Source organism: Malaya genurostris, chromosome 3 (assembly GCF_030247185.1).
Source record: "Malaya genurostris strain Urasoe2022 chromosome 3, Malgen_1.1, whole genome shotgun sequence".
In the NCBI taxonomy this organism is placed as follows: domain Eukaryota; kingdom Metazoa; phylum Arthropoda; class Insecta; order Diptera; family Culicidae; genus Malaya; species Malaya genurostris.
In genome coordinates this window covers 124,286,223-124,303,139 of record NC_080572.1, presented here as the reverse complement: position 1 = coordinate 124,303,139, position 16,917 = coordinate 124,286,223, and the positions used below count along the sequence as shown (strand labels likewise).

Below are 16,917 nucleotides of genomic sequence, written 5' to 3'. Positions count from 1 at the left end.
CTGGTCGCACCATTAGGAACAGTCGGATATGTCATCGTATTTCCATTGAATAAGTGAAGAATGAATATTCCTTTCCGGAAGCGGAGTTGATTTGAGACAATTATTACCCAATCTTGAAGAAATGTGATTAAATCCGTGTATTAAACCTTCATTACAATGCAGTGCGAAGCAACGTATTAACCATTTTTTTTAATATAACAATATATTTAATAAGGAACACTGCTTTAGCTCTAAGATACCGAGGGAATCCGTATTGATCATTGTTAATCTCAGCTGACAACATTAGTTAAAAATTTTCTCACTTGTTCCGTTTCTATCTTTGCAGATTTATCACGAGCACAGCGAACGCTGTCGAAAAGTTTGAATGAATTCAACTTTGAGTGCATTGGATCAACGCAGACCGATGACGAGCAGGTGATAGCAGATAGTCTTAAACAGTTTGGTAAGCTGATATCAGCGATAGAAGAAGAGCGGGATAATATGGTAAGTGTTGATTGATGGTTGATAACACAGAATAGCTAGAAAAGTCTTGAAGATGTCTCTAATTTGATGAGTATGTGTTGTAATTTTCGTGTTGTTGGTTTTAGATACAAATTAGTGAATTTTCATGTTTTAAATCAATCTCTTAGAAAATGATTTGTCAACAAATGTTACAAGTTAAAGTCACTCGCTCGCATAGGCTGCTGTCGATGCTACTTTGTACTATACAAAGTAATTACTTGTAGCTAAATCAAGTAATCTATCTATGTGTAAATTAAGTAATCTATCTATCGTTTTTCGCAGCTGGATCGGGCACACGATCAGATTGTGGGGCCATTGGAGGAGTTTCGAAAGTGTCATATAGGAGGCGTAAAAGAAAATAAAAAAAAATACGACAAAAAGACTGCCAAATTTTGCCAGGCGCAAGAAAGGTTCCTTAACATGTCCTCCAAAAAGCCAGGAGCTGCCGTTGTGGAGGTAAGTACTTTTGTTTTCCTGTGGTGTACAATTGACATTAATCATTTTGTTGGAAACTATTTTGACTGCCACTTCTTGTAAGCGACAACAAATGGTACAAATACCTATACCCGTAAGGAAAAGACTTGTACCGTCACTGAACAAATTAAAGACTAGATTAAGTAGAAGTAGAGAAGTAGAGTATAACTTCGGCAATCAACGTAAAAAACATAATTTTGGAAAATTCCATTGAACAAACAAATCCATATAAGAAAGTTATTTTATAAATTTAAAGTCGCTAGAACCTTTTGGAACAGATTTAACATTTTTATAGTTTACTTAAATAGGAGAGTTGAACCAATAGTCATCTCATTAGTCGAGTCACCGTACTATTTTGCTTTTTACTTGGCCTACAATGAACGGACTGCGTTGTAATCGGTCGATGTATATTTGCTTCGGTTCTACGAAGCAATATTACTAGAAACATAAAGAGAAAATGTGCATTACTTTTGGTATAGTGACGCGAATGTTCGACCCGATTGCACCTATTTGCATCTTATCCTTTGAGTCAATGTATTGAACAGAGATGGCATATCCCACTCTAAACTTGTGAAGTGATGGTTTTTAAGTGCTTATAACAGGTACTCAATTAACCCTAAAGCTAAATTTAGAATTATTATGAAGGAGCAGTTCCTCTAGTAAAAATAGTTAAACTCAGTAAAACAGTCAGAGATTGTCGTCGATTATTGAACTTAGTGTGAGCTTTTGGAAATGACATACTTCTAGCTTCAATAGTAAAATTACTTTAATGAACTTCTGCTGAACTTCGATGCTAGCAAAAGCTTGTTATTTAACTTTTTAGGCTTAGCATTCTGTTTATTAACTATGAAATATTTAGAACAGTAGATAGTGAGTTTTGAAATTTGATCAATATCTAACGAGAAAAACAGATTGGAAAAATGATGTGCGAATACAACTATGTAATGAAAACCGCGGAAAAGTACCCCCAGAGACGGGATTCGAACCCGTAGCTCTTTTCCGTGGCTATTGTTTTGCCAATTAAACTACCCTGCATGTAAAGCACATGAAGAAACAGCCCAATTGACTAGAATAACCGAACATCTTCGCTGTGGTCGGGTGCCACGGCATTCAATTATAGTCATACCTCTATGGCAATTCCTCCGCCAACAATCACTACACGTCGCTTCGCAAGTCTATCTCCCCTACAAGCTCAAGACGGCTCTACGTTTTAACAGACCAACACAAATCTATATGAGTTGTTGTAAATCAACTTTGAAAATGTTTATTTGCAAATAGACATACATTTTCAATTTATCAGATCTTATTACCCATTGGCTAAGATAGGAATAAGTAAAGTAGATTAGTGAAGTTTTGGACAAAATTTTAGACATGAAAGATATGTAGGAGACCTGGGATAAGATTTGTTGAAAAAGAGGCGTGATGTTATTTGCATTGCAGAGATGTGGAAAGCTAACCAAGATTCTAGCCTGTATTAATCGTTTAGTTGGCTATTGAAACACAAGTGAGTAATCGCATTATTGTTTTGCACCTGAATTATTTACATGATCTATCTCCCCTCTTTGTTTCGCTCTTGAGGTGAATCGGTGAGATATGAACATTTTCGTTTACAGTATGTAATATTGACAGATCATCGAAGTATCCCCCATTGTATTTTTTGGTAGTTTATCAATCTAATGGCGTTTTCGTTTTTAATTTGCACTACACCGGTGCAGTGCTACACTGAGGCATGAATAAACGAACAAAAATGACGAAAACATAAACAGTAACCATTGACTACAATAAACGATTCCGTTGCACAGAGCTACACCAAACTTTTGATGAGTACTACACCAGTGGTATCGGTGCAGAAAAAGTGTAGCACTGGTGTAGTGCAATTGACAAAAACGAACGGTTCCAGCGCAGCTTTCGCTGCACCGGAGTAGTGCAATTTAAAAACGAAAACGACATAAGAAAAACTACATTTTTTATAAATAATTTTTTTTCTACAATATATGAAAAATTAGTGGACCATTAGGGCAAAGTGAGGACCTTGCATTCCTCTACTTTATCACAATGGAAGAAATTTTTATGTTTACTGACAAAGATATAAACGCGAGGAAGCAATTAGGTATGATAAAACAAACACGACTGTAATGCTACAACAAAAACAAGACAATAACATCCTAATCCTACTCCAACCCACAATCTTATCATATCTGTTGGTTATATTCATATGGTCCGCCTAGACTAGTCCGCCGTTGCATCTTGCATTTGCGACATTGGATTGACTTCCGCTCTCCGCTTTCAATTGTCGCAAAATTAAACTGAAAATAATAATGCTCTCTGTTATAAACTTTGTCTCTTCGTGCTCACGGCTCTTGACGACTAAATGGTTCTTCAGAAACTGAATTGTTTTTTTTTTCAATACATACATACTATTTTAAAAACACAAAAGACGATAGAACTTGTTTTTACGCACATATTGTTGACATTACTCATACGATAGTGAAATGTTTATTCCTTATAAGGCCACCTCCTCTGGTCCCACCGCTTGCTATTGAATTTGGAACGGATACTACATTCGGTTCCGGGATTACAGGGTGTTATGTGCTAAAAATGAAAGTAAAGGATGTACCATTTAAAATCCGCACACACAAAATTCGAGTTTTGCCTTTTTTTATATAGAAAGGTTATACAATCGCAGTGAAAACCGACTGTCATATACCATTCGACTCAGCTCGACGAATTGAATAAAATTCTGTGTGTGTGATGTGTGTATGTATGTGACAAAAATATACTCACTTTTCTCGGAAATGGCTGATTCGATTCTCACAAACTAAGGTTCAAATGAAAGGTCTCATGGCCCCGTGGAAGAAGAAAACACAACACGAACAATGGTTGTGGTTTGTTCTATTTCGTACAAGCAATGAAGAAAACTATACGGTTACGGATGTCTGTTACTGGTGTGTGATATTGGTAACGGTGCTGGGGTTGATACAAATTTTAGCTGTTTTTATGATAAGTGCAACCGAAAGAATAAAAGAAAGTCAATGAATTGAAGTTTATTAGAAAAAATAAACATACTTCGGAGTTTCAAAATTGTATACATGTATACTCAATTTTCACAGCCGGTAGTGCAGTAATACCGTGCCTGTGGAGTAATTATGTCAATGAAATCAGTCAATAATATTAACATACACATCGTTATGAAAATTATTTACAACGATAATAATTATAACAACAATAATAATAATCCTACTGCCTGTTTTATGCTGCTGTTGAATTTAATTTCGGTCCGAATTCCGGTTCCGGAGATACAGGGTGATATACACAAAAAAATGAAAAAAAATGCACTCACTTTTTTCAGAGATGGCTGAACTGATTTTCACAAACTTAGATTCAAATGAGAGATCGTATAGTCCCATAGTCTGCTATTGAATTTGATTTGGATCCGACTTCCGATTTCGGAGTTACAGGGTAATATGTGAAAATTGCAGAAAAAATATTCACACAATTTCTTCGGAAAAGCATGAGCATTTTTTCACGAACGATGATCAAAAACAAGTTTCAATCCCATAAAACTGCCTGATAAATTCTTCCAATTTGCAGAAACTCACCTTGTCTCAATAGCTACTGTGAAATTTCATCCGGATCCGACTTCCTGTTCCTCAGTTACAGAACGATAAGTGTCAAAGTTTTCAAACTGTTATGTAGAATGACAATATGTACAACACCGGTACGTGCAACGTGGAAGAAGAAAACACAACACGAACAATGGTTGTGGTTTGTTCTATTTCGTACAAGCAATGAAGAAAACTATACGGTTACGGATGTCTGTTACTGGTGTGTGATATTGGTAACGGTGCTGGGGTTGATACAAATTTTAGCTGTTTTTATGATAAGTGCAACCGAAAGAATAAAAGAAAGTCAATGAATTGAAGTTTATTTGAAAAAATAAACATAATTCGGAGTTTCAAAATTGTATACATGTATACTCAATTTTCACAGCCGGTAGTGCAGTAATACCGTGCCTGTGGAGTAATTATGTCAATGAAAACAGTCAATAATATTAACATACACATCGTTATGAAAATTATTTACAACGATAATAATTATAACAACAATAATAATAATCCTACTGCCTGTTTTATGCTGCTGATTCATGGTGTTTAATTTTACCCACATATGCAAAAGTAACAGAAACGCAGGTTCGCTTCGTTTGTTAGATTTCGTTTCGTAAATTTCATCGGAATAGAACATGAGATAGTAAGTCTAGGTTTAACTAGGTTTAAAACTATTCCAATTTGTAGGTCATATTGTTGCTGACAAACGAACCAACTTCGGCTATTCCGGTCAACTGAATTCGGTTTCGGAAGTATTGGGAATAGTGATCAAAACTGCAAACTCACTCACTTTTCTTCAAGATAACCAAATCGATTTTCACAAACTTATAGGTTCAAAGGAAAAGTATTACAGTTTCATACGGAATTCCTAAATTTATTGTGGATACTACTTCCGGTTCCGGAACTACAGGGTAAACAGGATTTGTAGATTTTGTTAGATTAAGTCCGAACAAACTTTTATATTTCTATTCATTGAACAGGTGAATTCCACAGTAATATTTATGATGTTATGAGTAATATTCGATTATAACAAAATTTTCAGAAACAATTAAAGTTAGGTTTGGCATCATCCGTTAAATTTATTTCGTCTTTGTATCCGAATGCGCGAGCCCTAACCTTAACCACAACCATAAGGTTCTACACGACCTAGGAATCGGCTATCTGTAGGACTTCAGGTTGGCTTTCCCATAGAGCTGTATTGCATGTTGTCTAGATTTATCTAGAACTCCAAAAATGGGACTGACTTTATTTTCCCAAAGACGCCTAAATCATTTTCACAAAGTCAGGTTCAAATGGAAGGTCTAGCGGTCTAATATGCTCCTATTGCATTCGATTTCTTCGCGTTTTGTCTTCGGCTCATCAATGTTTATAGCAGTTCAAATTCCTTATTCGGGGCTAGACTAAAGTATCATTTTAAGCATAGACTGAACGAGATATTTAATTGATGTAGTTCCTTAATTTATTCCTTGTTTTACAAACTGTCAACAGTAACACATTCTTGTATAATTTTTTTTTAATTAGCCTGTATCATTGTGGATCCCTTAAAAGGAAATCAATTCCACTGGGATTCCGCAATATTTATTAATAAAGTTTAATTGTACATCATGAAAATACAAACATCTCAGCGTATTGTAACATAGGACTTTCTTTTAGTAGTATTTTGCCAGATCATTTATTTTTTTGAGCTGAGATTAGTTTGTCTCCACTACCAGGGTGCTTCACAAATTGAAGCTCTTTGGTGTGGTGGAGTGTGTTGGAAAAAAAACAAAAAAATTGAACCACCATCTCCGCCTAACAGTTCAAATTGAACTGCTTTAAGCACTGATGAGCCGAAGGTAAAATGCGGAAAAATCGAATATAAAATATAATCGAATATAAATCAAAACTAAATATGTACTTGTTGTACAAAACAAAAACCCCTAAATGTTCCTATTGAATTGTTTCTGGATCCACCTTCCGCCTCCGGAAGTACACAGTCAAGTGTGTTTAAAATTACAAACCTGCATTTACAAGCAAACGGAACTATTAGTCTAAATTAAGCTTAAAACTGGTTACAAACTGTATTTTATTCAGCTGCTAACCAAACAAACGGCTATATCGATTCCTAGTTTTCGGTTCCGAAAGTATCGGGAATAATGGTCAAAATCTCCGAAAATGCAATATTTATGAAAATATGAGTAATATGAGAAAGGCATCATCACACCACTAGATGGTTTAAAACAGGTTTTATGATAAAATTTGACTAATTCTGCGAAAGCCATCTAAACAATATTTTGTTGCAGGATTTGTTATTTTTCTATGATATCCGTTTGAATAAAGTCCGTTATAAAAAGTTTGATCCTTTTCAAAGTATACAAGATAGATTTTGGTGATAGTCCTGAAAGTTTTGTTAAAATCCTGACGGCCTGAAAGTTTTGTTGAAACTAGAGAAGGTGCTGTCGAGTTGGCTTGAAATTCGTCCAAACATTTCAGTATGAGAAATGTCTTTTACAGTGTTGCTAGAACTTTTGTTGTTTTAGCACTCGTCTCATTTTTGTGACGAATACTTTTGTCCCGTCTACAATGAGAAATTTCTCCGCCTTTAATTTATAAAGGTTTTTTTTTACAAAAATTCCTAATCAGGTGAAGCAAAAAAAAAAAATACTTTTAAAACCAGTTACACTTCAATCATAAAATTCATATCGGGCGTAACATAAGTAAATTGATTTGAAACCCAGAAGCATGCAAAGGACTCATACTTATGACCATCTGTGTAATTCTTTCAAGTTGTAACTCTAAGTAATGCAATTAGTCAAACTTGAAATCTAATTAAAATCGCCTAAAAGAATCGGTTAATATACTATTGCGAAAAATTTGATTTTGACAAACTTAGGTTCAAATGAAAGGTCTTGTGGTCCCACACGGAATTCCTGAATTTCATCCGTATCTGACTTCCGGTTCCAGAATTATAGTTTGGATACCGTCATGTCGTCCGCTTCAAGGTGAATCAAACACGTAAAAAAATTTCTAAACTGGCCTCAAAACTATCAACTCCAATCGGTAGTCATTGTCAGTATACGGCAAACAAACCGATTCTGAATAGTCAGAATCAAGAATTTCAAGAATCGTTGAAAATTATTTTGAAGAATACCACAGTATTATATATAAGAATATGATGGATATGAAAACGACATTACACCACTAGGTTTGAAACAGGTTTTTATGATTCAATGAAACTAAAACATCCGACACGCGTAGCGTAGAACATTGTCACTGTCTCTACGTAATCATGTGTAACTCTGTCTAATATTTTTGATGCTATCACCTAATTATTTGCTTGTTGTAGTGCCAATAGGCGGCTAGTACTACACATATCCTGTTGAGCACAGGAAACCAGCACGAACAGAACATCACCCCAGCTTCACGTTGCTGATGGCAAAGGCAATGTATTGTAAACTAAGGAACTGTACGTTTTGCAAAAACACCCCTCGAGAGAAAAAGGTGTTCGAATTGAGAGGACAAAACTCTCTATTGATCAGATCGCATGCGCTAATTTTTACTCTACCATTTTGGAAACTATACCGTGTGATTGTTCGGAAATCATTCATGCTACATTACGTAGGCGAGCGATATACTTTCCTGTCTCTAGCTTGAACCGCGAGATTTGTGACAGTCACAGTGAATATGATTTGTCCAGGAGTGCTCCTGTTTCGGATAGTGTTCGTGCGATATAGCAGCAGCTCGATTTTATTGTTTCACGAATTCCGCTAAAAAATAAGTTCTGGCGTCATTCAAATCATGAATAGATAATTTAAGTATTTGATTACACGTGTCAAGTCGTGTTCCGCAGGACAATGTTAATTATTTACTTTTAGGGGGTTACGATAAGATAAATCAGTTCTTTTTTCAATTGCTTTAATTGATAAATATATTTTAAGAGATTATAATTTTAAAGTTTCAAAGTCGTAGTTTGAATGCTTTCGAAGATATACTTCTTTGAGTTTACTCGTGCCATAAACTTTGCAGCGCGTGTTCTCGAAACTGTACATAGTAGATTGTAATGCGTAGATTGCTATGCCTTAATAATGTTTGTATCATTTTAATTATCTTGATCCTTTCTAATGTATATTATCTACTTCTGAGGCACATGCAAAAAATATTCTAGAGGAGAGGAGATGTATTGCATCATGAATAGATAAGTTTTTCAGTTTTCTCAAACAAACTCAACTATCACTCGAATAATATGCAAATCTCAAGAAATACAAAATCGAGTTGTGCATGTGCAGAGCGGGAGTAGCGAGTCAGTTTCTCGCGTTCCCTACGCTATTCATCGTACCGCAACAACTATGATCGGCAACAGCGACCACAACACACAAGGCACAAGGATGTGTGAAGGATCCTCATAAATACTCTCAGTTTTTCACTTTCAATACAGGTTCTGTTTTTCCTTCGCGTGTGGCGAATTTTCATCTAATGAAAAGAAGTGATTTTTCTGTAAAATATTTCGATTGCATTGGATATATAAATCGAGTTGATAAATTCAATCGTCTGCTGCGTGTCGTTGACTGCCATATTCGGAATTTCTAAACAGGGAAAATGTTAAAGTGAAATTTTTCCTAGCCCAAACTAGTAGTGAAAACTGGAACGCAGAGTTAAGTGAATGCCTAATTTTCGGGGTAGTTTTATTGAATAAAATCTAAATCATAGGAAGTGCAAACTGCTACAGGCGGAATCCATTGAAAAAACAGGATATATTGTTCAACTTCGAAACATTAAAAATGAATATTCAATAAGCGACAACCCAACAAAAAGTGATACATTTCAGTGTAAGTTCTTTGGCTGAAAATAACACGCTTTAAGATGTTTCGGCCAATATCTAAAAATAAAGTCGTAAATGAGTTGAATGAATGTCTTCCTTGCATTTTCCAAATAATTTTCCATATTTTTTCCTATTTCCGTTTCCCTCATTGATAAATGTTAAAGTTGATAGTATTATTAGTGTGCGTAAGTGAGACGAGGAGTTTTCCTTCACCTAAATTAGTGTTTGTGTCTGTCGGTTTTATTGGTCAATGAATTTCGTTGCTTTGGGCCAACGAAGGCGGCAAACAGATGCTCACGCGACCGAAGCTAAAAGGATAACATGCTAATCAAACTGCAAATAGCCACATAGCGTGGATGTAGAATAGAACAGTGCCAATTCGACCGCGAACCCAAACTTGTACGACATTACATAAACCCATTTGGAGGGTGGAAAAAATTAGCCAAACCATCCCAAAAAGCCATAGCGTGGTTTGGTTTTTCCGGCAATCCAATGAGTGAAGTTCTGTGCGATTTCGCTTGTTGATGACATCATCATGTAGTTGACGACAGTCCGTCTCAGAATGTTTGTGGATTGGACTGTTTGTATTTGTATGTGCGTGGAAACTGTGAGAAGAATTTTTTGAAAAGAAGAAGCTTTCGCCATACAGCTGTTCTCATTTCGACAAGATGGGGTGCGCTATATTGTGTGATATGATACAATATCGTCTGGCATCCATAATCATTAACCTTGAAAGCAACACGGGGACTTATTTCGCGATTGTATTCACCTGCGATAGGCGGCTTTCGTGACATCACAACTCAGTCGGAGGCCCTCCATTTCGTAACGACGAGTTGTTTAAACAATTACCATTTGGAAAATTGGTGTCCCATTGTTACTGTGCATTTCTCGCACTGGCTTTGACGATTGTATTTTTCTATGAATGTGCTGGAAGTAACGAGCGATTTACAATGGAGCGGTGTTTTTCTCACTTTGCGACTTTCGCTTTTGGGTTTAGGATTCGGTGGGTTGCAATTTGTCGGTCTGTCCGAGTACTTGTGGGCTCCATGGCATCCACACATAAAATGTTGCGGTTATTACTTACAGTGAGATAAAATTTGGTATCTTGAGTTCAGTGCTACAATATGGTGTAGTTACTGTTGTAACCTAATACCTAAATGGTTCTTTTGCACATCTCAAAGAAATGATAAAATTTCTCCGGTGAATGATGAAAGCCATGCCATTGTCCTGTACGCTGATGAATCGGTTTCGAAGTCTGTTGAAACATATTGTTATGTTCTTTAACGTAAGATATTTACATATTGTTCTAATAAAAATTTAATTGATTAAAACATTCACTGCACTTGTTCACAAAGTTATTTGAAATTATTTTGTACATATTAACAGTGAAATTGAGTTCACTTGTTTCAACTTGAAAATATAATTATGCAATATTTTAATATTTTTTTCCTTTTATATGAATAAATAACTAAAGCTAATAACTTTATGAAACAAACTAGCTTGTATGTTCTTTGCACTGATCAAATCACTGAATCTTTCAGAGCTATAAAAGTGAGCTCTCATACACTAAGGTCTCTTTTTACACGGTTTTTTTCGCACGGTTTTTTTATACACGGGTTTTTTTACACGGATTCCGGAATTAGAACGGTTTTTATTTACACGGTTTTCTCAATTAACACGGTTTCTGATTAGAGTTTAAAAAGCACTGTCATTTGTTTTTTGAGACAAATTAAAAAAAGGGAACAGGTTGTCTGTAAGAATACGATTATGAGAGTTAATTTAAAGTTTGAAAGTTAACTAAAATCATTCATTCAACAATTCACGGGAATATTGACTGTCGTTCCATAAAATGATTAATCAGTCTTCAGATCTTGAATCCCTTTCGTAAATTACACGACAACGTCTCTTTCGCTCAGTTATGGTGTATGATGTCAGCATCGTCATTGATATCATCGAGAATTCCGTAACGTTGAAGAACTAGTCGAATTTACTAATCTCTTCAACTCTTCATTATATCGAGCATTACAGTGTTTTATACCCATTTGAATGATATAGCTCTAATAGTATTATGATTTTGACACATAGTGATACCTTTTCTAATTTGATTCTAATTGATTTGAATTCTCCCCCTTTGATTCTGTCGCTGCGTGCATAGATCTTCATCCAATACTCATGTCTTCCCACTCAGTTTAGTTGAGAATGACTGTTAAAATCGTTAGTGTTCACTACACATAGCACCTTCGGAATTGAAAAGAACTTATTCTCTAGCTTTTTTGTAGTGAAAGTGTTTATGGGTTCTAATTGTATGTATTATCGTTCTTTTGAAAACTGAATGCATTATACAGAAGGCATGAGCCATTTAGAATAATTTGCTTATCGTACAACGCGTTTCCTAAGTGTTCTAATTTTAATTTGTCATCCAATGTGTTTAATCAAGTATGACTGTGCCCTTCTCGTAACCTCAGGCTGCTTTTTAGATTTCCGTTTCTTTTGTGAAATAACAGTTATATTTTCATAGTTATGTGCACCTTGCATAAATTTGGGGGTTAAAAAAAAAGCTTTTTCCCCTTCAAATTATCAAAAGTTACATTTTATCCAAAACAAAACAAACAAATAATCAATTCTACGGTTTTTGGAATTATTACGTCAAATTTTCCAAGCGGTTTTTTTTGCGCGGTTTCCGCAATTAACACGGTTTTCTTTGACACGGATTTTTTTAACACGGCACGTAACCCCCGTGTAAAAGGAGACCTCAGTGTATATAAAAAATCACTCACTCAATAAAAATCTATGCTGGTTAAAATATCTCGATCTAATATTGTATCGATGCTAAATTGATAAATCTACTTGTTGTTATGCTATACCGTGTTGTTATGTTATGCGTTTTCACTTTAAAAGTGATTACGAAACATCGAGTTTTGAACATAAAATTGGAATCTGTCAGGTCACAAGCAGTGTTTTAATTAGGCTATCAGGTTGTCTGGTTGTCAGGTTGTAAATATCTTTCCCGAAACATTGAATCATGGCTGGAACCATCGGACAAAACATTTCTGCACTCGTTCGATCCGATCGCTGTGTGAACGGTGTGCGCCACGAGCACAACTCTGTATTCTAGAATACTGTTAACTAGAACAATGTAAATAGCTTTGGGACAAAAAGTGTCGTCAAAGTCTTTAGTGTTGCGTTCGATGAGTGTCAGGACGATATAACCAGCGAAATCTGTTGGGTTATGCGTAGCTTGCGTAGGTCGAGAGTGACGCCAAAATCTTTTACAGAAGAACACGAGTATTCGAATAGAGGTAGAAATTGAGCTCGTTGGGACTTCATTTATTGACATTCACGCTCATACCGTCTCTATTACATCAATCTATGACTCGATTAATGTTCATTTGTAACGCACATTTTACAAGGCTTGTGATGATGTGGCAAATTTTAAAATCATCGACATACATTGTTCATGAATAGCTCAAACAGAAGTGGTCCGAGATGACTTACCTGATATTATGTCGAGATGATCAGAATATACAGTTCCGACTCGAACTGAGGCACTACGATTCGTGAGATACGAGAGAACGGCAAGAAGTGAGGCAAACGGTCGAAAGCAAAATACACCTCATTGATTTGTTGTTGCTTTCCAGAACCAGAGTAGAAACGTAGATCAACAGGTTCGTAGTAGTTGATCGCTTTCGCTCAAATCCATGCTTATCGATCGTGAGGATGTGCTCAACTGAACGGTAAACAATATCCAACATCGTAAGCTCGACGTCATGCATATTCCCGACTTTGTGAACTGGCACTATTACAGTTTCTTTCCATTTACCAAAGAAGAGATGTTGGCGAAGCCAAAGCAGATTAACATTTCTGTTATATTCTCACTGGAAATCTTTTTCCATTGCACTAAACTCACCATGGGGAAAGCAAAATCAGTAGACTACTATTTATTCAATTTCTTTTGACAGATCTAAGTCCTACACTGAACGAAAACAGCATTTCATTACTAACGTTTGTTATACACTACAATTCTTTCACGAATGACGTTGAAAGATTGTCTGAATACGGTCCTTTTGATTCATTAACTACTCGATTTTTGGAGTAACCCTGGAAAAATTCCATCCTTTCCAGGAGATTCGAACAAAGAAAAATTATTATTATATATCGTTTATTTTGACCAGGATTTAACCTAATCTTGGTCGTTCGCCGGAACGCGGAGAAAAACTCTCAACTCAAACATTAAATTCTCAGGAAAAACTGACGGCGATGGCTCCATAAATCCTGGAAAGTGAGTGTTAGAAAGATAGTTGAATACTTCACTTTTATCAGACAAGTACTCACCATCTGAATTTCTTAAGAAACCGACATGAAAGTTCTTCGATTTCGAATTTAATTAAATTTAATAATTTAAGCTTATTTAATCTGCTAGCTTCGTTGAGACTAGAGACATTTGTGCAAAGACTTTTCCAACCACTTCGCTCAGACGATCGAAGAGCATTTTTGTAAGCCCTTCGAACCGACACGAATGCCCCGATCCATCTCTGTGTCGGTGGTTCCAAGCTCTTTTGCAGAGTTTCCTTAGTCTAGCAAGTTCAAAATTCCACTAAAGAGTTCCGCTAGTAGCTCGCACAATCCGAAATGAACAAGTCTCTTCATATACTTCTACTATGAGTGAGTTTGTCTCATCGACAACATTTTCCATGTCAGGCTGGAACCCAAGCCCTCTTCATACAGGTATCATTTTGTAGATTTGGGTTTGCGATATGTGACAATATCAAATTCAACGTTCAAATGATAAAAAAAGGATGTACTAATGATCAGGTAGTGAAGGTTCGAGCTAATTGGGGACGAACCAGTTTTCCAATTCATGCGAAATTATATCAGATTAGACGTCCAAAATCTCCTCTCTTCCAGATCTCGCAAAAGTTGGACAATCAGCTAGATACACGTCTCCTTCGGTAAACTTAGTAGCATTTTGATTCATACTATGTATCGAGTTATTGCTTAATATGGTCTGGAAAAATTACGAAAATAGATTGGCATAGTTCACAGGTTTCTTTAAAAATTAGTTTTGATAGTAGATGCTTCCAGGAAAAGACTCTTTTCTTCGCAGATTGGATCAAAACTGTTTTGTGTCGTGTAATGTCGTGTCGTGTCGTGACGTGTCGAGAAACGTGGATCCGAAAACTAGATGGGTTCGATGATTCCAACTGGTGTTCTAATATACGCACAAACAGTAGATCCCCTTCACCTTTTGTCCGAAATTAACAATAACTGAGTGGCGTAACAACGTTGTTCTGCAACACTTCCCTAATTAAGTTGTATATTAGTTTTAGGGAATTGATTTTTTTAGTTCATGTGAAAAATACCGTTAAGCTTTCAAAAAAAAAAAAGGCTGGGATAGTGTGATTGATAAGTCAAGTCACCCATTTAATATTATTTTTATGCTTTCATTCATTTGACACGGCTCGTGATTCCTAAACATAACAACGACGTCTTTTCATATTACATTGTAAATTAAATCAAATACAATTTTTGGGGGAGGGGAGTTTTCATTACTGTCCTGCGAGAATTAAGAGGCAGATTGGTCGAGTTTTCGTTTATTTCAGCATAGTTATTGTTATTATTGTTATAATGCTACTGCTATTATTTCTGCTGATATTGTTTTTGTTAATGTTATTATTGTTTCTGTTATTGTAACACTGCTCGAGGTGTTGGAATTGAAGTTAGTTGTACCAGGTTTGTTAGTTGTTAGTGGTACTGTGAGTTGTTGCAGTTAATGTTTCGGTGGATGAGGACCGTGTTGTTTGATAGTTGCATAGTTAGTTCCATTTGTTGAAGCATAAGTACTTGGCTATTATTGTCGTTGTTCATAGATGACTTCGAGGTAGTTTCAGTGCAGGTTGTAATCAGCTGGCTGGCCATAGAATGATTCTCATAGCTCACACGCGATTCTTCGTCCTGACCAAATGTCACGATTGAAGGAATAGTCCTCCATAACCACATACGTAACACATGTTATTCCGGATGCGAAGCCAACACGAACTTCTACTTTGGTTTATGATAAAAAGTACTGTATCACATTTTTTTTTCATGAATACGTTTATTTCATAGGCAATATACATAAGTTTTTCTTCGCCGTGGAATCCACAATACATAGTAGTTTAAACCTAATACATTTCGAATATCATATTAGTATGTTGGTACTCATTAGTTAATCTAAATACTGTTTTTATCAAGCGAGTTGCTATTTTAAATTATTTTAAATAAAATACATTTATTTTGTACATGATCTTATAACTATTTCAGGATTGTTTGTATCAGTTCACCACTTATATTCAATATCCTATAGTTGGCTATTGGTTGAACTCATGGAAGAGAAAACAGTCTAACATAAAATAAAATTTAAATTGGAACTCCAATGGATTTAATGAAATGATAAAGAAGTTTCATGTATGGAAGGTCACGACAAGCAAGAATGTCGCGAACTGGGACATTGGATAGTCTACCTTGGGTACGCAAGGAATTTATTAGTCGAGATCTGACATCACGAAACTCCACGCATGTCCAAACAACATGGTCAATATCGCGGTAGTCTCGGAAAGTCCAATTCGAAGGAGATGTGCATCTAACGTGTAGTGATTGGACATGAGTCTGGACATCACACGAATGAAATCTCTACTCACATCCAGTCCCCTGAACCATGCCTTTGTCGATATTTTAGGAATAATTGAGTGCATCCACCGACCCAGATCATCTTTATCCCAAGAAGCTTGCCAGCTGGCAAGTGTTGTTTGGCGAGACGCGCTATAGAATTCGTTGAAAGCAATCGGTCTCTCATAAATTTCACCCTCAATAGCACCACGTTTGGCTAAAATATCGGCTCTTTCATTGCCTGGAATGGAGCAATGAGCCGGAACCCAAACTATTGTGATTTGATAATTATTATTCAATATGACGTTCAGGCACTGTTTTATTTTGCCCAAGAAAAAAGGTTCATTTTTGCAAGCAGCGTTTGAGCGAATAGCTTCAATTGCACTCAGACTATCTGTGAAAAGAAAATAATGGTTTGGAGATAATGTGACGATTACACTCAAACTATAATGAACTGCTGCTAACTCTGCTATATAAACAGATGCAGGTTCTTGAAGCTTAAATGAGACCGAAACATTATTGTTGAATATACCAAACCCAGTAGCCTTTTCAATTCGTGGTCCGTCCGTGTAAAATATTTTCTCAGAGTCAATATGCCTGAACTTACTTGTAAATATTTTTGGGATTTCCATCGAGCGTAGGTGTTCCGGGATTCCACGCACTTCGCGCTGCATGGATGTGTCGAAAAATAAAGTTGAGTCAGGGACATTTAGGATGCTGACACGGATAGGAATATATCTTGAAGGGTTGATTTCCTGTGACATATGGTTAAAATATACTGTCATGAATCTTGTTTGAGATTGAAGCTCAACTAGCCTTTCGAAGTTATTAATAACCAGAGGATTCAGTACCTCACATCTTATTAGCAGTCGCGATGAAAGCTCCCAAAAACGA

At 36.0% G+C, this 16,917-nt stretch overlaps 1 protein-coding gene across 2 annotated transcripts in view; it reads left to right on the top strand.

Annotated features, from left to right (window-relative positions):
• The window catches only part of LOC131434883 (rho GTPase-activating protein Graf), a 107,787-nt gene that overhangs the window by 67,212 nt on the left and 23,658 nt on the right, over window positions 1–16,917 (top strand). Inside the window, exons 3-4 of one of the 2 annotated variants that reach the window (XM_058602119.1) lie at window positions 326–483; window positions 784–957. In XM_058602119.1, the coding sequence (XP_058458102.1) occupies window positions 326–483; window positions 784–957 (332 nt within the window). Of the gene's footprint in view, window positions 1–325; window positions 484–783; window positions 958–8,793; window positions 9,386–16,917 lie in introns of those variants that run through there. The other variant, XM_058602120.1, reaches the window with a different exon arrangement.